This window comes from Emys orbicularis, chromosome 22, assembly GCF_028017835.1.
Source record: "Emys orbicularis isolate rEmyOrb1 chromosome 22, rEmyOrb1.hap1, whole genome shotgun sequence".
In the NCBI taxonomy this organism is placed as follows: domain Eukaryota; kingdom Metazoa; phylum Chordata; order Testudines; family Emydidae; genus Emys; species Emys orbicularis.
This window is the reverse complement of record NC_088704.1, coordinates 8,964,363-8,985,528: the sequence shown is the minus strand read 5'-3', so window position 1 is coordinate 8,985,528 and position 21,166 is coordinate 8,964,363. Positions and strand designations below refer to the sequence as shown.

The 21,166-nt window shown below is 49.6% G+C and overlaps 1 protein-coding gene across 1 annotated transcript; it reads left to right on the top strand.

The window, feature by feature from the left end:
• Positions 1 to 1,884: 1,884 nt before the first annotated feature.
• Positions 1,885 to 10,562, top strand: LOC135893448 (basic phospholipase A2 Sms-N6-like). The gene is made up of 4 exons (XM_065421267.1): positions 1,885 to 1,924; positions 4,916 to 5,060; positions 8,708 to 8,814; positions 10,420 to 10,562. The coding sequence occupies exons 1-4, from the start codon at positions 1,885 to 1,887 to the stop codon at positions 10,560 to 10,562; spliced, it is 435 nt and encodes a 144-aa protein (XP_065277339.1).
• Positions 10,563 to 21,166: the final 10,604 nt, after the last annotated feature.

Genomic DNA, 21,166 nt, shown 5'->3' with positions numbered 1-21,166 from the left:
CCTGTTGAACTCAAGGAAAGTTTTGCCACTGATTTCAATGGGGCGAGAATCTGGGCCTTGGCCCATTATGTGTAGTTGTGTCACTAGCAAGCTTCATCCTAGATTTAGTGCGATTTCATCTTTTTGTTATATTTTAACTCCCTGAGCCAGATCCTCAGATGGTGTCGATCGGCATTGCTCCATTGACATCAGTGGCGTTGCACTGATCTACACCAGCTAAGGATATGGCCCCCTGTATTAGATTCATTCATTTGAACTCTATAGAGGGCATGTGACCTCTATCATATGATCATTATATTTTACTCCCAGTGAGTACTGATTTTACTGCAAATTCATGAGAAACTCAGTATGGGTAACTGGCTAATTACAGTTGCTTAGTCCTTGGGTATTTTATACTTATCTATGTTTTCAAAGGGCCTCCACCCCTGTTAACAAGGGGTCTCGCACCCAGCAGTGGAACCATTGATAAAACCTGTGTAACCCTTCTGCCAGGGCCAGGTTCAATAGCTAGGGGTTCCTCTTCAAGAATACGACACAGAACCGGCTTGAGCCCGCACCCAGTAACCTGGGAAAATTACACACCACCCCTGGGTGCCACTGAGCAGCAATCCTTCCCCACTCGCAAGCACAGAGTCTGAGTGGAGAAAAGAAACTTTTAATGAAAGGAGGGAAGTCACCTAACATTAATTAGGGAAAATGCCACAAGCAGGATTCATAATCCTAAAACTGTGAGCAGGACGCCCACCCCAGAGTGCATGGGGTAGAGTCTTCTGCCTCATGTTCTTGAGTTCTACAACCAAAAGTTCCTTTTCTGTGCCTCCCTCTGCTCCATCACCACACCCCAGTCACAGAGGTTGTCCTTGGTCAGTGAGGACCCAGGGGTCAGAGGTGCAGCTGGGTGAGTTCATCTCCCACCTGGGGAAGAACCCACCTTGTTTGCTCCACCATCTGAGCACTTGCTCTGGTTGGCCGCCCCGCCAGCCATGGTTCCTCTCCACCGGCCGCCCCGCCAGCCGCTCGTTCCACTCCCGCCGGTCCACTGCTCGCCGCTCCCGCCGGCTGACTGTCAGTTACCTTCTGCTGCCACCTACCTTTCTGCTGGTCAGTCTCTTACTGATTGTCAGCTCTTAGTGATTTTCAGCTTTTAGCTGGCTGGGCAGAAACGCTGTCCCACCACAGGTGATGTCAGCTCTCATTTAAGTACTTAAAATAACAAAGTGCTATCTTTGAACAACAGTGGGGAGAAACAGGTTAAGCCAGACTGGGGACCCTTAGGGAGCATCCACACCTCCTGGCTGGGACATCTGTCCCCTCCCCTTTTACTTTCACAGGGGTCTGGCATTGGAGCCCCTGGCTTAACGAGGTCCTTTCAGCCAAGGGTGACCCCCTCATTTGGGACAGGTTCAGCACAGTTCTGCTCCCCTTTATTCATACAATAAAGACAACAACACTGATAACAGCATTTCACTACCCCTGCATTCAGTACTCAAGTGATTTGTAACCCAACACCAGCCAAAGTTGATCACTTTGAGCAACACTGCTCTCCTGCTGGATATCTAAGCAGAGTAGGTGTGTTCTTGTAAATACAGTTTGCTCCTGATGTCTCTCCCGCTCCCAGCTAGCTGTCAGGGGAGAGTTCATTCAGACCCTGCTTACACCTGCTTCTCTTTCTCTTGTTAACTGCAAGTCCCTTACTCCAGTAAAAGGCCCATTCAGCTCAGTGGGAGTTTGCCTGACAAAGCGTTCCAGCATTGGGCCATATGCCTCACAAAGCATTCCATTGGGCCGTACGGAGTAGTCTGTTTTCTAAAGCCTGCTAGAAAACCCTTTGAATAGACGATCAGGGTGGATTTGTTTTTTCTTCCAGGTCCTGACTAGAGGAAGATGAGGCTTCTCTTGGCATTGGCTGTGCTGTTTTCCTGCAGTAAGTGCAGTGATTTGGCAAACCCTCTAACGTGCTAATTATCCTGAGCCTGTTTCTGATCTCATTGACATTGGAGTAGATTCTGTATAACTCCATTGAGTCAGTGCAGTTGTCCCGGTATGGAACTAGGGTGAGAGTAGAACCTGCGGGTCAGATTCTGTGGTGCCCTGTGCTGCTGGTGCAGCCAGCTGGGGGAGGATTGCCACACAATTAGAGACTCCTCTGGTGGCATAGAGCTAGTGTTGCAGATCCAGTGGCACACCCCTGCCAGGTGCTCATATAGGGGGCATAGCCCAAGGGGGGCATGCTTCCAGCCTCCATTACAGACCCTTGTTAGAACAGCCTGGGGACCATCCTGGTTTGCAGCCAGCCTAGGACTGGGTGGGCTATGAAGGTGTCTACATCATCTGTTGCAGGCACACACCCCTCCAGCTCCATGCTACACTCTCCTCAGCTGCTGTTTAGGGTTGGGGTGTGGTGTTTTGGGGATCCCCCACACCAGTAAGAGGCTCTGTCACCACCTGCCTTGTAACTTGGGTGCCTGAATGCCTTGTGTGTCCCCCACAGATTTCTTTGCTTCCCTGCAGAAAAATGACTTTCTGAGGGGGAAACAAAGGGAAGCCACAAGAGCGGTCATGTGACCCTCCCCAGCAGTGTATTTTGGGTGCCCAGGGCAGAGAGGTAAATCACTGTGGGGCAGGGGGAGGGACTGGGGAAGACCCGGCTGGTGGCTCCTACCCTGCGCCGGGATCAGCTGCTAGACGCGGCTGAACTGGGGAAGACGGTACTTCCTCTTCCCCTGCACGGCATCCGGGCCGTGTCAGACCCACCCCTGGATTTCTCCCCTGACTGTAGGAAGCTCTGCAAACACTCCCCTCCCCTGCACTTCCTGCACCCATCGCTCCTCAGCTGCAGGGGGAGGGATCACTGTACAGGGAGCTGCTCCCCCATCCGCCCAGCCCCCGTGCATCCAAATCCCCTCAGTCCCAGACCCTCCCACCAAGCCTGACCCCCACACACACCCAGAACCCCCCCGATGAGCCCCACTCCCCCTGCCCCTGGACCACTGCAACAAGCCACCCGGATCCCCACCCTACCGAGCCCCAATCATCTGCACCTGGATCCCCATCCCACTGAGCCCCATTCCCCCAGACCCACCTTATGAGGTCGATCCCCCCCCACACCCAGACCCCCCCCTTGCTGAACCCCAAACCCCTTCACCTGGACCCCCCTGCAGAGTCCCATTACTGTTGCACTCAGAACCCCCCAACAAGCCCCTGAGCATCCGGATCCCCCCCTGAGTCGCCTGCACCCAGATTGCCCCACACAGAACCCTCTCAACCCACACCTGGATCCCCCCACACTGAGCCCCTCCACACTTGGAGCCTGCCTGCCCACACCTGGTGCACCTGGCACGGAGGGGCAGGGCCCTGGGGTGTTTCTGGGGCAGGTCCGGTCCTTGCGCTGTGTCAGGGTTGGGTGCAGCCTCACCGCTGAGTCCACGTCCCGGAGCGGGGAGCTGCGCAGTGATCTCCCACCTCTGTGCAGCCACTGGCCTGTGCTCCCCACTGCCATGCTGGAGCCTCCACATTGATTTGACAAATAATATTTTGCAGAATTTTAAAATATTGTGCGCAGAATTATTAATTTTTTGGCGCAGAATTATTAACTTTTTGGTGCAGAATGCCCTCAGGAGTAATTACAAGCTTTCATAAAAGACCATACTTGATGCATTTCTATACACAATAATGTATACCGCCAGTTGATTCAATTGCTTATTCTTGGGGGGCCTTGTTCTCCCCTTGAGGTGTCGGGACCCTGATTGCCACATGGGGGTAACCCGTTTCTTATCATGACACTGGCTCTGTAACCAACATGTCACTGCCAGGGCTGCTTGGGCGCACAGGGTCATTCCCACCCAGAGTCAATGACTGTGATGGGAATGAGCCCCAGTACAAATATCTCTGGGGAAATGTCAACACAAAAGGTTAAGCCTTCTAATGCCCACACTGGGCCAGATTCATCCTTCGTGTAATTCTATTGACTGGTATCTCACCATGTGGAGAATCAATGCTATTCCCTATAGGAAACGTCTCCTTCCCTAATGTATAAGGTGGCCTGTGACAGGTATGACAAAATCCTGGACAGACTTCACTGAATGAAGTTTAAGTATCTTAGGAGCTCACTGTGTAAAAAACGAACTGTTCGTGTACTGTTAGGGGAGTGTATGTAACTTCTTTCAAGGGGAAGACAGGACCCAGGCAAACAATGGGAACTGTTAGCTTCAAAGGACTGTTTGAAACAATGGACAAAGACAAGAATGAACTTTTAAGTATGTTTCCCAGGAAATCTCTAGGAGGAGGGTGATGCAAAAACTCTAGGTATACGAAAACTCAGCCTTTTGAAGCTTTGCAAGAGGGGACTTTTTTGGCTACTGGTCACTGGCTACATGAGGATAGATCAAAGACCCCAAAAACGGTATAAAGAAGTAACTCATTGACACAGGAGTGGGTCAGTTCGGGGCTGAGGCTATGATGAACCAGTGACCACAGGAGGAAGAAACCCTGTGTGGGGTTCAAAGGGCTAATCGCCAGCCAGAGCCTTTGGGATGGGGGGTGGGAGGGTGATCTCTGGTAAGCTGATCAGCATGCGTGTAGGTTCTTTTATTATTTTTTAATATGTTTTCTCTGTAGTGATTTGTACCTTAAGGACTAAATGTGATTGCTTAGAAAGCTCGGTGTCATAACTTACAACTGTGGGCAATTACAGTGTTCCTACTCTCGGATGAGAAAGCAAAGGACTGGTGCTGGCCATTAGGCTGTCTGCCTTGCTGTGGGATAGCGCCGTGTAAGCCGCCTGGAAATACCCTAGTCAGGATGGAGAGAGACACGTCTCTGCCCAAGAGACTGGGTGCCCTTGCTGGACCACAGAGGAGGAATACAGGCGCAGAGGCCCTGAACTGTGATGTAACCCTCTGCTGTTATTTTGCAGGTGAATTCGTGGTGCATGGGAGTCTCTTGGAGTTTCGCAAGATGATCAAACAAGCAACTGGGAAAAGTGCTCTACCGAATTATACCACCTATGGATGCCACTGCGGTGTGGGAGGCAAAGGAACGCCTAAGGATGCAACCGATTGGTACAGTAGTTACTGATTACAGCAGTATTTTAAAAACGCAGGCACCACTGGTGAATTACGGTTCTATAATCCTTGCTCTAGATGCCAAACAACTTGAGCTTGATGAGTGTCAGCTGCATCCCAGCTGCATCCCAATAGGTAGGGCCCTACCAAATTCACGGCTGTGAAAAACACGTCCTGGACCATGAAATCTGGTCTTGTGGGCTTTTACCCTGTCCTGTACAGATTTCACAGGGGAGACCAGCACTTTTCAGATTGGGGGTCCTGACCCAAAAGTGGGTTGCAGGGCAATCACAAGGTTATTTTAGGGGGGTTGTGGTAAATAATAATAAAAAAAATGGGGATATACCTATCTCATCGAACTGAAAGGTCATTGAGTCCAGCCCCCTGCCTTCACTAGCAGGACCAAGTACTGATTTTGCCCCAGATCCCTAAGTGGCCCCCTCAAGGATTGAACTCACAACGCTGGGTTTAGCAGGCTAATGCTCAAACCACTGAGCTATCCCTCTGAAGGCAGAGCTGCTGCCAGCAGCAGCACAGAAGTAAGGGTGGCAATACCATACCATGCCGCCCTTCTACGCTGCTGCTAGCAGTGGCTCTGCCTTCACAGATGGGCTCCCAGCAGCCGCCGCTCTCCAGCTGCCCAGCTCTGAAGGCAGCACCGCCACCAGCAGCAGTGCAGAGTAAGGGTAGCAATACCACAACTCTCCCTACAATAACCTTGTGACACCCTCCCCCCAACTCCTTTTTGGGTCAGGATCCCTACAATTACAACACCGTGACATTTCAGATTTAAATAGCTGAAATCATGAAATTTACAATTTTTCAAATCCTATGACTGTGAAATTGACCAAAATGGACCGTGAATTTGGAGGGCCCTACCCATAGGCTTTGCAGAGTGAAACACGGGTACAGGAAACAGAAAGCAATAGCAGAAGGAGAAAGGGAAAAAGGTTTAAGCCAGAGAGAAAAGATGGGATCGAATTCATCCTTATTGTAACTCCACTGAAGTCAATTGAGTTACTTTATGGATGCATGGTATCAGAGGGGTAGCCGTGTTAGTCTGAATCTGTAAAAAGCAACAGAGGGTCCTGTGGCACCTTTAAGACTAACAGAAGTATTGGGAGCATAAGCTTTCGTGGGTAAGAACCTCACTTCTTCAGATGCAAGTAATGGAAATTTCCAGAGGCAGGTATAAATCAGTATGGAGATAACGAGGTTAGTTCAATCAGGGAGGGTGAGGTGCTCTGCTAGCAGTTGAGGTGTGAACACCAAGGGAGGAGAAACTGCTTCTGTAGTTGGATAGCCATTCATAGTCTTTGTTTAATCCTGATCTGATGGTGTCAAATTTGCAAATGAACTGGAGCTCAGCAGTTTCTCTTTGGAGTCTGGTCCTGAAGTTTTTTTGCTGTAAGATGGCTACCTTTACATCTGCTATTGTGTGGCCAGGGAGGTTGAAGTGTCTCCTACAGGTTTTTGTATATTGCCATTCCTGATATCTGACTTGTGTCCATTTATCCTCTTGCGTAGTGACTGTCCAGTTTGGCCAATGTACATAGCAGAGGGGCATTGCTGGCACATGATGGCATATATAACATTGGTGGACGTGCAGGTGAATGAGCCGGTGATGTTGTAGCTGATCTGGTTAGGTCCTGTGATGGTGTTGCTGGTGTAGATATGTGGGCAGAGTTGGCATCGAGGTTTGTTGCATGGGTTGGTTCCTGAGTTAGAGTTGTTATGGTGCAGTGCGTGGTTGCTGGTGAGAATATGCTTAAGGTTGGCGGGTTGTCTGTGGGCGAGGACTGGCCTGCCTCCCAAGGTCTGTGAAAGTGAGGGATCATTGTCCAGGATGGGTTGTAGATCACTGATGATGCGTTGGAGAGGTTTAAGCTGAGGACTGTAGGTGATGGCCAGTGGAGTTCTGTTGGTTTCTTTTTGGGGCCTGTCTTGTAGCAGGAGGCTTCTGGGTACACGTCTGGCTCTGTTGATTCGTTTCTCTATTTCCTTGTGTGGGTATCGTAGTTTTGAGAATGCTTGGTGAAGATCTTGTAGGTGTTGGTCTCTGTCTGAGGGGTTGGAGCAGATGCGGTTGTACCTCAGCGCTTGGCTGTAGACGATGGATCGTGTGGTGTGTCCGGGGTGGAAGCTGGAGGCATGAAGGTAGGCGTAGCGGTCGGTGGGTTTTCGGTATAGGGTGGTGTTAACGTGGCCATCGCTTATTTGTACTGTGGTGTCTAGGAAATGGACCTCCCGTGTAGATTGGTCCAGGCTGAGGTTGATGGTGGGGTGGAAGCTGGATGCATGTAGCCTGATACATGCTCACATGAGTTTGGAAAGAAGATTGAGGTCCAGATCCCCAGTTGAGATAAATGAAAGTAATTCCTTGGAGCTACACTGATCTACGGGAGCTGCGGACCAGGCTCTGAGAAAGGAAGAACTGCAAAGGGACATAAAGTCTGTTCCAGATGCCAGGAGATGCAGAAGAGAAGGCTCTCACACCAAGACCAGACAGAATGTGTGGAAAAACAGAAAGAAGGCCAGTAGAGGGAGCAAAGAAAGTACAGTAATAAGAAAAGCAAAGAACCATGTGTCAAGGCTGTATCCCCACTTTGAACTTTAGGGTACAAGAGTGGGGGCCTGCATGAGGACTTCTAAGCTTAACTACCAGCTTAGTTCTGGTCCGCTGCCACCATTCCCTACCCTGGGAAGCTTTTAGAAACCTCTCACCAATTCCCTGGTGAATACAGATCCAAACTCCTTGGATCTTAAACAAGGAGAAATTGACCCTCCCCCCCTCCTTCCTTTCACCAACTCCTGGTGAATACAGATCCAAACCCCCTTGGATCTTAAAACAAGGAGAAATCAATCAGGTTCTTAAAAAGAAGGCTTTTAATTAAAGAAAAAGGTAAAAATCATCTCTGTAAAATCAGTATGGAAAATAACTTTACAGGGTAATCAAACTTAAAGAGCTCAGAGGACCCCCCTCTGTCTTAGGTTCAAAGTACAGCAAACAAAGATAAACACTCTAGTAAAAGGTATATTTACAAGTTGAGAAAATAAAGTAAAACTAAGACGCCTTGCCTGGCTTTTTACTTACAAGTTTGAAATAAGAGAGACTTGTTTAGAAAGATGGGGAGAACCTGGATTGATGTCTGGTCCCTCTCAGTCCCAAGAGCGAACAACCCCTTCAAACAAAGAGCACACACAAAAGCCTTTCCGCCCCCCCAAGATTTGAAAGTATCTTGTCCCCTTATTGGTCCTTTGGGTCAGGTGTCAGCCAGGTTACCCGAGCTTCTTAACCCTTTACAGGTAAAAGGATTTTGGAGTCTCTGGCCAGGAGGGATTTTAGTACTGTACACAGGAGAGCTGTTACCCTTCCCTTTATAGTTATGACACCATGATATCAGAAAGAGCAAGTCCATGGAAGGTTTAGATTGAGAGGAGAATAAAATCCATTGACTTCAGTGAGACTATTTGTATGAGTACGTTTTGCTAACTGCTTAATTCTTCTTAGCCGTGAAGCTGCAGGATCTGCTTGTTTTATGTAACTTAGAAACTGATTGAGGGGAGGGGTGTTTGGGGAGTGGGTTGTTTTGTTTTACACAGCATAGTATGTGGAATCAGCTTCAACCTGATTCTCCCTACAGGTGTTGCCTGCATCACGACTGCTGTTACTCACAGTTGATGGCTCAAAAATGTCATGTCAAAACTGACAGATACCATTACACTTACAGGAGAGGAGTCATAACGTGCGGTGAGTAGCCAGGCCCATAGAAAGATAGGCACTTCCTTTGTCTCTGCTCCCAAATCAGCTCATTGCTTTGCTGTGTCACTTTCTTAAAATCTGTGGGGTCAGAACCTCAGCTGGAGAGCCTTGAGCCTAGGCCAACTTCCCCCAGCTGGGCATCGGACACACAGTCCGACTCCAGACAGCCAAAGGTAAATAAGTTTCAGAGTAGCAGCCGTGTTAGTCTGCATCCGCAAAAAGAACAGGAGTCCTTGTGGCACCTTAGAGACTAACAAATTTATTTGAGCATAAGCTTTCGTGGGCTACAGCCCACTTCATTGGATGCATAGAATGGAACATATAGTAAGGAGATATATATATATACACACACAGAGAACATGAAAAGGTGGGAGTTGCCCTACCAACTCTAAGAGGCTAATTAATTAAGATGAGCTATCAGCAGGAGGAAAAAAAACTTTTTTAGTGATAATGACAAGAAGGTGACAAAAACAGACTCCAAAGAGAAACTGCTCAACTTGAATTAATATGCAAACTAGATACCATCAATTTAGGCTTGAATAGAGACTGGGAATGGCTGAGCCATTACACACATTGAATCTATTTCCCCATGTTAAGTATCCTCACACCTTCTTGTCATTATCACTACAAAAGTTTTTTTTCTCCTGCTGATAATTGCTCATCTTAATTAATTAGCCTCTTAGAGTTGGTAGGGCAACTCCGACCTTTTCATGTTCTCTGTATGTGTGTGTATATATATCTCCTTACTATATGTTCCATTCTATGCATCCAATGAAGTGGGCTGTAGCCCATGAAAGCTTATGCTCAAATAAATGTGTTAGTCTCTAAGGTGCCACAAGTACTCCTGTTCTTTTTAAAGGTAAATAAGAGGAAAATAAAATGGAAGTGATAGAAGTCATCTATACTGGGATTTCAGACCAGCAGAGAGAAAGAGAGAGACACACATTCATCTTGATGGTGTATGCAACCCCCTTTATCTGCATTCTGCAAACATCTGCCCGTGCTGAAGTGTTGTTCACACGGTTGTCTGCCGAAAAGGAAAGTGCCGCAATTACTCATGTGAGCATGCACGGGTGCCAGGATTTTGCACAAACATTCACAATGAAAGTGTTCACAAGCCATCTTGAGAGCTTTCTGTAGCTTTGGGACTCTCCCAGTCAGGGAGCAGAAACAACACCAGGTGACTTCGATGGCCAGTGAGAATAGAGAATTAGGAACAGTGACGACAGGCACCAAAAGTTACACCAAATAGTTCGGTGGTAGCAGCCCCTGGGTTGGAATATGTTTTGAAGGAACAACTCGTCAGCTACTCTGGAACCATGAACCTCTAAAGCAGAAATGGTGCTTGTGGAGGAAAGGGGGTGGAGTGGAGATGGGATTTTCAAAAGCACTCAGCATTGGCCTACTATTCTGCCTTCACTGAAGCCAAAGGGAGCTTTGCTTTGGTCTGGATGGGAGCAGAATTAGGCCAATGCTGAACACTTTGGGAAATAACGAATCAGTGGCTGCCTGCAAATAATTCACCCAGCTCTGATGCTCCTGGAATTGGCGCCCCACTCCCTAAGCAATGTGCTTCTTCCCTGGTCTTCCCAGGTCCAGACAGCTGGTGTAAAAGGAGCATCTGTGAGTGTGACAAGGCCGCTGCGTTGTGCATGAAGCGCAACTTACAGAGCTACAACAAGAAGTATCGCTTCTACTCCAACATAAAGTGCACAGGGAGAAAGCCAAGGTGTTAAGCAAAGGCTCCTTGCAATGCTCATTAAGCCATCCCCTATTCTCATGCATTCAGCATTTCCACACTGTTAAGCAATCAAGTGCTTGACCTGGGATTGGGAATTGCTTCCTATCCAGTGGTTCTTGGCTGCTCTCTCCCTAGGCTACTGTCAGGCAGAATCCAAGGAACTGCTCTTAAATAAGAGACCTGATCTGCCTTAACTGCATCACGATATACAGGATCGGAAGAGAAATTATTTTGAGGGAGAAAGCAACACGTGTCAAGTTTTTGATAAAAATATTAGGGAGGACTGGCACGTGTCCTCTGCCATGGTTAAGTTATGATGGGAGCCAGGGGGAGTCTCTCCATTCTCTTCAATAGTCTTTGGATTGGGCCTACGTGCATAAATGAACATAGAGAAATGTCAATTTCCTTTGCTCTTGCTTCAGTGCAGATTCGCTTTCTGCTGCTTCTGAATAAAACGGAAGAGTATAACCATGTTCTTCTCTGCGTTGTGCCTCAGAGGCATTTGACCGAACCAAGCTAGTCACCCTTCGGCGTGAGTGAGAAAGCTGGAAGCAGCTACCCCTCTAGCGTGGTTGCCAATTAAAATATCTATGAGGCCCCGCCGGTTCTGAGCCACAACGTTTAGATCTTGATTTAAATTTCACTCCCAAAATTCGTGATCCAGGGGTTTGGTTCAGTCCACTTTAGGTAATAGGGTTCGCTGTAGAGTTCTGATTCAGATCCCACATCTGGGGTGGATCCGAGCTAGGTCTTTGGTTTAGGTCCATTTCTAACACTTCTCTTTGTTTAGGGTGAAAAAAATCACACCCAGCCACAGCTTCTGGCTAAGGCCCAGAACCTGCAAGTCAATATGCACCGAGCGCCATGCTGACAGCTGGGCTTAGCTTAGGTACGTCTCTGGGCCCAGCACTGTAGTATCTGAGCTCCTCATCATCTTTAATGGATTCATCCTCACGATACCCCTTGTGAGCTTAAAACCACTATCCCTATTTTACAGATGAGAAACAGACACAGAGAGCCTAAGGCCCCAATCCGCACAGGTATTTGGGTGCCTAACCCCCCTAGGCATCCATCTTCCATTTAAGCCTCAGAGCCATTCATACATGGAAAACAGGCATTCCTCCACCTAAGTTGCATGCAGGGCCCAATCCAATAGGCATGCTCAGAGGCCGCCTACCAGCATGAGGCCCACTCAAAATCTGGTTGCAGAAGGAGGTGGTGGTGTCTGTCTCCAGTGGTTAATGCACTTACCTGGGATGGGGCAGACCCAGGTTCAATTTCTCTCCCTCTCCGCCAGCAGGGGAGAGAGGATTTGAACAGGGGTCTCCCTTTTCACCAGAGAGCTCTCAAACCACAGGTGCCTGATTACTCTGGGCCCTGGGGGTGCTCAACCCCCCACCCCGCCTCCCAAGTCCCCACCCCCGTCCTGTCTCTTCCCGCCCTGCCTCTTCCCACCTAGTTCCCCCACTCCCTCAAGCGCGCCCCATCCCTGCTTCTCCCCCTCCCCACCAGCACCTCCTGCACGCCGCAGAACAGCTAATCGTGGTGGGCGGGAGGCGCTGGGAGGGAGGGGGAGGAATTGATCAGCAGGGCCCGCCAGTGCTTAGGAGGCACTGGTGGGGAGGGGTGCGCTGGCTGCCGGTGGGTGCTAAGCACCCACTAATTTTTTCCCCTGGAGCACCCATGGAGTCGGTGCCTATGGCTCTAACCACTGAGCTGTCTCTGGCCTGATGATGACTTAAGTATTATACACAGCGGAACAGTCATTGGGCCAAGAGAAGAAGAGTGTGAGAAAGAGGCTGTAGTCCAGTGGCTAGGATGCCCAGCTGCTCCAATCGCTCTTCCATTATTTCTCCATAGTGGAGCAGCTCCAACAAGAGACGGGGAGGGAGCCCCACACCAGAATATCCCCTGGCTCAGTGGTGGAGCACTCTGATGACAGGTGGGAGACCCGTGTCAGAGAGGGAGGAACTGAACCTGGGCCTTTCACATCCCCAGTGAGTGCTCTAACCATCAGGCTAAGGTGGGCACCACCACCACCTCCTCCTCCAGCTGTTTTATGTGGAGCGAGGCAGGCTCCTATCTCATTCCCGCAAGAAGCAGCTTTGGCACCTACCTGCCTGACTCCAGGAGCCAGGTTGCCGTTCGTGGATCGCTAGCAGAGATAGGCCCCCTCCTCGCAGCTTGGACTGAGGCAGCTCCTGCCAAGAGAGGGGCAGGGCTTCGGACACGTCCCTGTCGTCAGCACCTCTCCTTGGCGTGCTGGCTTTCACGGATCCCATTCTGAGGTGCCTATTTCTCCCCACTCGTTGTCTAGGACCCTGGGCACCTCACTCAGGCTTGGTGGCTCCTGTGAGTTTCTAGGCACTGCAATGCTGAGCACTGCAACGCCGCCGTCCCTTTGTGGAGCTGGTGAGGTGCCCAATATCACATAAGAACTCTGGGATGGAACAGGGCACTAAACCCAGGTGTCCCAGCCTGACTGGCCCCTTTAAGAAGGAATGGAGGTCCAGCACGCCTGCTGCCCACCTGGGCTTAAGGGAAGGTACCTGGGTCTTATAAAGAGGACAACAGCAGCAGGGGCAGGAAGGCAACCCACTGACCTCTCTCAGCCCAAGGGGGTCAGGGTGCTGGTAGAGGTTGCAGTGAGCAGGAGACCCTGTGTAACCAGGAGAGGGGCTTTGCCTCCTGACCTCTCTGAGCCGCAGCTAAAGAAGGCTGAGCTCCAGTGGGGACAGGGCTGGGAGTGGCTGCTTGGTGAAAAGCCGGCTGGAATGGAAGAGCTTCAGGAGTGGCTGAAGATGCCGGAGCTGAGTGTGAGCTTGTGTGTTGTGGTGATGATGGACTTTATTTGGGGTTGTCTTGAACTGTTTTTTGTTATTAAACCAGCCTTGGACAGGGGTGGTGTTGGCCATGAGAGAGCCTCTGCAGAGTTTATTAAGGAGCCTTGAGAGAAGGGGAAACTGAAGCAGGCCTCTGCAAAGCCATGCGTGACCAGGAGGGGGTGCTACAGGGCCAGCACACCCTCTTACACCAGCTCTCGCAAGTCCTAGGCCAGTGCCCTAATCACTTTTCATAAAGATGAGCTGTTTTTCTCTCTCTTGCTGCCTCTTCTCTCAGGGCTCTGGGAAATCTCTTACCCTCCCTGTATTTCTTTCCCTTTATTCTCTGCCAGCCCCCTTAACTCCATCCCCCCACTTCTTGCCAATGAGTCCATCCTTAGCCCCCTCTTTATGGTTCCACTGTTTAGAGTCTGATTTTTCCAGGGCCTCTCTTGTGATCAGGCCTAGGGGAAGCATCGGAAGAGTCCTCGCTTGCTGCTGGCTCTCGATTCCTCTCAATGGCAGAGAATTTTTGCTGGAAGCTGAGTCTGCAAAAGGGACATTTTCTCCACAATGGATCATTATCCACCGCCCCAAATCGCTCGTTAGCTTCTCAGTGAAGTTTGTTCTAAAAACCAGCTGAAGGGGGAACATGTTTATAGTTTAAAAGACTATCTCGACCGTCTACAAGGCTGGAAAGTTGCAGTTCAGGTTCAACTAAACCATAACGCTGCCCCCATCTCCCAGCCCACCAGCTGTGTAAGGGGGATGGAGGTAGGTATACTACCAACAGAAGCACAGAACCCCTCCAATCACTTCACGTGGCCAATTGGCTGGAAATGATTGGTTAATTTTCCCTGGGTCCCGTCACCCTCCTGACTTGAAGGAGTTCAGTGAATTCTAGCACAAGGGAGTTGTACATTGCATCCTTCCTGGATCGCAGGGAGGCTTCGCCCCCAGGGAGTGTAGGTGGCGTAACTAGCTCTCCTGTCCCCACCTGGGTGTTTATGCCGCAAGGACAGCTTTAGATAACAACAGGGGCACCACAGGACCCGCGTTGGGAAGAGGCTACTAAGGGGATGCTCTCAAATGTTCACATCCCATTACAAAAGGCACCACCCTCTTTTTACCCTTTAACCATCATAAGAGAAGTCCTGGGCACTCTGTCATGTCACCTTAACCAGGTTCTCTTCCTTGGAGGCCCTTCCTCCATAGCTTCCATGTTCAGCATGCCTGGTGGAGACAAGAGAAGTGCTCCCCCTCTCGGCGCAATGAAAGTGCGAACACTTGGACCTAGTCTAGTTTTGCCTTCAAACCCAAGCATTGTTTACAAGCACTGGAGCAAAGAGCCCAGTGGGACAAAAAGGGTAGGAGTGACTGGGTTCTCCACCTGGCAACATATCCTGCAGTACGGTGACACATGCTTATGCCCTTATTATCACTGAATTATTGAAAGCCACCAGCGTGCTCCGCAGTGCACAGACGTAAAGGCTGACGTCATCTCTCTTTCATGGAGCTTATGTTCTATTCTAGACAATGCGGCTCACGCACCCAGTGCATATAGTGCAGGGCTAAAGGTTAAGCAGTGTTTTGTTGTTGTTTTTAAATGATAGCTGCTCAATAGCTGATGCAGAAACATCTGGATCCAATCCAAACAGCTCAAATCATCTACAACCTCCACTCCTCTGGGAACCTTCAGCCAGTCAGTTCTGCCCAGTCCATGAACCCAGATCCAGCTCTCACTGCCATCAATGGGCTTTTAGCAGGTGAATTTAATGGCACTAGGAATTGTCCCGAAGTGCATTAAAAGTAGATTATTTCCATCCAGTTACTACAACAACCCCTTAGCCTCAGTTTCAAGCATTGTTGAGACTCGCTGGAGCAGAGCGACCTGTGGAACTCAATATGAAGGCGCTGCTAATCCCTCGCAACTCACCTGGAATGTGATGGAGGTAAATCGGGACTCAAGGGACAGGGGACAGGTGATTGTTCCAGACCTTACAGATGTTGGCACCTACATACTGACTTGAACTACTGTGACTGTCTCAATTCCTCTGACCACAGGTTGTCTGCATGCACTTACTGTCTGTGCACCTGGGCTGCCTATTGTCAATTAAGATAGGAATCTCCACCCCGGTCTGTGGGCTCCGTTGGTGTGTGCCCCTTGAGTTAGTGCATTCAGCGGAACAAATCAGCAGTTGTAATAGCCGTGGGAATGGACGATGAAAACACTCTCCGAATTTGGGCATGAAAAGGTTGACAATAACTCCATGTCAAGGTGCAGCCTCTCGTATGATTCGTTAGTTTGGGATTACTGTAACACCTAGGAGCCCTAGTCACGGATCAAGGCTCAGCTCCTTAAAGGTATTTCGACATCTACCGCCCACTGAAATCAATGAACGTCAGGAACCTAAATACCTCTGAGGCGCTAGGCCCAGGATCGTCCTGCGCTAGGTGCTGTACAAACTGATTTGGAATAACTGTAGTGGGGAGGGTATTTTTGCTGTGCTAATCCCCTTCGCATCTTGGCCTATGGTTGTAGCACCACCACCATTTATCTGTGGTTAAACATAAACCTGCAGTCCTCACGCAGACCAAACTTCCATTGGGTAGCCATAGAATCATAGAACTGGAAGGGACCTCGAGAGGTCATTTAGTCCAGTCCCCTGCACTCATGGCAGGACTAAGTATTATCTAGACCATCCCTGACAGGTGTTTGTCCAACCTGCTCTTAAAAATCCCCAATGATGGAGATTCCACAACCTTCCTAGGCAATTTATTCCAGTGCTTCACCACCCTGACAGTTAGGAAGTTTTTCCTAATGTCCAACCTAAACCTCCCTTGCTGCAATTTAAGCCCATTGCTTCTTGTCCTATCCTCAGATGTTAAGAAGAACAATTTTTCTCCCTCCTCCTTGTAACAACCTTTTATGTACTTGAAAACTGTTATCATGTCCTCTCTCAATCTTCTCTTCTCCGGACTAAACAAACCCAGTTGTTTCAATCTTCCCTCAGAGATCATGTTTTCTAGACCTTTAATCATTTTTGTTGCTCTTCTCTGGACTTTCTCCAATTTGTCCCCATCTTTCCTGAAATGTGGCGCCCAGAACTGGACACAATACTCCAGTTGAGGCCTAATCAGCGCAGAGCAGAGCGGAAGAATTTCTTCTCATGTCTTGCTTACAACACTCCTGCTAATACATCCCAGAACGATGTTTGCTTTTTTTGCAACAGCATTATTGACTCATATTTAGCTTGTGACCCGCTATGACCCTGTAGAAGGGTTCGTCCGGGTTCGTCCCTCTCCGGGGCGGCGGGGAACCAGACCGCCTCGCTACGTTCGTCGGGTTATCTCGGGGGAACTAGCCTGGCCGCGGGGTTTCACGCCGCGGCAATAGTAGAGACCAACAAACAGCTCTATTCCGCAGACCCAGGCCCTAGTTCAGGGCAGGGCAGTCGAGTCTCTTTGGCTCAGGCCCTTAGGAAGGGGCTGAGCAAACAGTTTACACAGGCCCAGGCCCTGGGTCAGGGCAGGGCAACAAACAGTCAGTAGCTCAGGCCCTCAGGCAGGGGCTGAGCAAACAGGTTCAACAGCAAACCCCAGGCTCCTGGCTCTGAGCAGCCGGGGAGAGGGGGAGACGGCCACCCGCGAGGTGGCTGGCAGGGGGGGGACGCAGGCCCACCCACTCCACTGCCTCCCAGCCCGGGGCCCTAGCAGCGGCCGAAGACCCACTGCTGTGTCAGTGGGGATCCTGGCCGCAACAGACTGACATTGGCTCTGGCGGTGCTTCAGCCAGACTCGGGTCGGCTGCCCCCGGGCTACTTCCTACCTCCCCTCTAGAGGTACCTGGGTCCGGACGGCATCCTCCACGGGGTCACACACCATGGGCTCCTCGGGGTAGCTGGCTAGCGGTAGGCCTGGCAGTTCCTCGGGGTAATGGGCGAGCGGTAAGCTTGGTAGTTTCTCTGGGTAGCTTGCCGCAGGCAGGCTTAACAGCTTCCCCGGGGGCTGGTCGGCATCAGTTCTCGGCTAGTCTCGCCAGTCCTCGGGTCGGTCGCAGATTGCAGGAGTCTCCCCACCGGGAGCTAGGCCACAGGCGTCTGGCTTCTCCGGCGGCCGGGCCTCCAGTGAGCTCTGGGGTTGGGCTTTTATACTTCCTGTCCTGTGCCCTGACCTGTGGGGGGTGGGCGCAAGCTCCACTGGCTCCGCCCACTTTGGCGTCCGAAGAGGCTCGTCCCTCTCCGGGCAGCGGGAAACCAGACCGCCTCGCTACGGACCCCCAGATCCCTTTCCACAGTGCTCCTTCCTAGGCAGTCATTTCCCATTTTGTATGTGTGCAACTGATTGTTCCTTCCTAAGTGGAGTACTTTGCATTTGTCCTTATTGGATTTCATCCTATTTACTTCAGACCATTTCTCCAGTTTGTCCAGATCATTTTGAATTTTAATCCTATCCTCCAAAGCACTTGCAACCCCTTCAAGTTTGGTATCATCCGCAAACTTTATAAGTCAACTCTCTATGCCATTATCTAAATCATTGATGAAGATATTGAACAGAACCGGACCCAGAACCGATCCCTGCGGGACCCCACTCGTTATGCCCTTCCAGCATGACTGTGAACCACTGATAACTACTCTCTGGGAACGATTTTCCAACCAGTTATGCCCCCATCTTGTAGTAGCTCCATCCAGGTTGTATTTCCCTAGTTTGTTTATCATAAAGTCATGCGAGACAATATCAAAAGCCTTACTAAAGTCAAGATATACCACATCTGCCGCTTCCCCCCATTCATAAGGTTTGTTATCCTGTCAAAGAAAGCTATCAGGTTGGTTTGACATGATTTGTTCTTGACAAATCCATGCTGACTGTTATTTATCACCTTATTATCTTCTAGATGTTTGCAAATTGATTGCTTAATTATTTGCTCCATTATCTTTCCGGGGACAGAAATTAAGCTGACTGGTCTGCAATTCCCCGGGTTGTCCTTATTTCCCTTTTTACAGATGGGCACTATATTTGCCCTTTTCCAGTCTTCTAGAATGTCTCCCGTCTTCCATGACTTTCAAAGATAATTGCTAATGGCTCAGATATTTCCTCAGTCAGCTCCTTGAGTATTCTATGGCCTTGGCTACACTTGGCAATTCACAGCGCTGCCGCGGCAGCGCTGTGAAGCGCGAGTGTAGTCGCACCGCCAGCGCTGCGAGAGAGCTCTCCGAGGGGAGTAGCTTGCAGCGCTGCGAGCTAGCGTGCAGCGCTGCAGGCGCTGATTACACTGGCGCTTTACAGCGCAGCACTCGCTGCGCTCGGGGGGGGGGGCGTTTTCACACCCCTGAGCACAGCAAGTTGCAGCGCTGTACAGCGCCAGTGTAGCCAAGGCCTATGATGCATTTAATCAGGCCCTGGTGATTTGAAGACATCTAACTTGTCAAAGTAATTTTTGACTTGTTCTTTCCCTATTTTAGACTCCATCCTACCTCATTTTCACTGGCATTCACTATGTTACACGTCCAATCGCCACCAACCTTCTTGGTGAAAACCGAAACAAAGAAGTCATTAAGCACCTCTGCCATTTCCACATTTTTTATTGTTGTCTTTCCCACCTCACTGAGTAATGGGCCTACTCTGTCCTTGGTCTTTCTCTTGCTTCTAATGTATTTGTAGAATGTTTTCTTGTTTCCTTTTATGTCCCTAGATGGTTTGATCTCATTTTGTGCCTTGGCTTTTCTAAATTTGTCCCTACATACTTCTGTTATTTGTTTATATTCATCCTTTGTAATTTGACCGAGTTTCCACTTTTTGTAGGACTCTTTTTTGAGTTTTAGATCATCGAAGATCTCCTGGTTAAGCCAGGCTGGTCTCTTGCCATAGTTCCTATCTTTCCTATGCAGTAGGATAGTTTGCTCTTGTGCCCTTAATAATGTCTCTTTGAAAAACTGCCAACTCGCTTCTATTGTTCTTCCCCTTAGACTTGCTTCCCATGGGATTTTACCGACCAACTCCCTGAGCTGGTGATTCTGGCCCTCTTCATTTATTGTTCCCTGGGACAATCCAGCACGGTCTCACTCTTGAAGACATGGGGTGAAATCTTGGCCCCATTGACGTCAATGGCAAAACTCCTGGTAATTTCAGTGGGGCTGTGATCATTCTTCATTGTTCTGAAGGGAAAAAAAATAGTTTCTTGCCAAATTGACATCAGAATGCAGAGACTCTGCCAAAGGGGTGTGAAACTCCAGCCTGCGAGTTCATAGCACAGTGGAAGTATTCAGAAAGGAGCAGTGTGAAATCGCCAGAAGAGACCGGAGTCTCTACTGGGGGTCTTCAGCATGATCGCTCCTCCCTGCTTAAATACAATGGAAGAGTCCTTCAGACCCAGAGAAAAGAGGGAAACAGGCAACGCCTTCTATTACAGACCTGGCCACTCATCTGGATCATCCTGAATTATGGACCTTGGAGAACAAGATCCACCTGGCGGGGGTAGCAGTGGGAGGGACAGAGTGGAGAATATAAGAGAAACCACTCCAGCAGGTGTTACTCCAGCTGCCAAGGTTTTCCCAAGCCCAGAGGAGGTGAGTGCTTTACAAAAGAGAATGCCCTCTAGTAGGCCTTGCTACAGTGACTTAATTTACCTGGGAAGTGGTTGGGTATTATGATGATTGGTGCTATAGATATTATTTACTGATCTTTTTCTTGCATTATGGGATCAAGCAGCTGATGCCCATTCTGACAAGTTTTAGCTTCTGCTTGTGTGTCATTGTGGGTTATTCCTTCTAACTGGTAACCATACAGGAGAACAGACAACCAGTTCTTTGTACTTGGGACAGACTTCCTACCCTTCGCTGCAGCTGAGATTGGCTTTGGGACCCCGGGGTTCACTAAAGCGTGTCTACACTGCAGCTGGGGGGGTAATTTCCAGCTCAGGTAGACACACCTGTGCTAGCCCTGATTGAGCTAGATCACTAAAAATAGTAGCGGGCAGTGAAACAGGCTAGGTGCCCAAGCTATGTACCTAGGGTCTCAGACAGGATTGTACTTGAGGCAGCTAACCGGTCCCACCTTCCGTGCAGCTGCGGCTAGATTGTTATTTTTAGCATGCTCACTCAATCAGCCTGGGTACATCTGCTCACCCTGAAAATTACACCTACAACTCCACTGTAAACACCCCCTATGTGATCGCTCCCCTCTGCCTGAGCGGGAAGGAGCAGGGCTCAGCTTATCTCACTTGCAGGTTGGCTTATTTACGATCCCCTCCCCCCTAAAAGTGACCTGAGAAGGACAGAGAGACCATATAGCTGAGTTCACTCTGACATCTACATGGAGTGGGAAAGAGGTCATGACCCTTGCTCCCCTTATCTTCCATGTCCCCTAATATTACAGGGGAACTCAGCTAAAGAAATAAAAGAACGGTAGACTCATGGGGTGACGTCCTGACTCCACACATCAATGGGAGTTTTGCCCTCGACCCCAACAGGGCTGGGGTTTCACCCGTGGCGAGACAGATCCTGAGTAGTGACTGTGAATGGCATGCTAGTGAAATACCAGTTAGAGGCGGGCAGGGAGCGGGGAAATGCAGGGTCAAATTGTGCCAGATTCTAAGAGGGGCATCAGCCTCCTGAATTTCAGCACTGACGTGACTTTAGCTCTCTGCTGGCCTGTACAATGTCTCCAGTAGAAGGAGAGGCAGAAAGTGCCGGTGCTGACAGATCACGTCTTTGTAAGAGATCATCCGCTGTATCTCCTTACTGTCCCAGGCAGGGCTTTGACTCATCGTGACGAGTGG

Coding starts and splice junctions, on each gene's coding strand:
- LOC135893448 (XM_065421267.1), top strand. CDS start 1,885: ATGAGGCTTCTCTTGGCATTGGCTGTGCTGTTTTCCTGCA. Junction 1,925..4,915: donor GGCTGTGCTGTTTTCCTGCA/GTAAGTGCAGTG, acceptor GTTATTTTGCAG/GTGAATTCGTGGTGCATGGG. Junction 8,815..10,419: donor GAGAGGAGTCATAACGTGCG/GTGAGTAGCCAG, acceptor TGGTCTTCCCAG/GTCCAGACAGCTGGTGTAAA.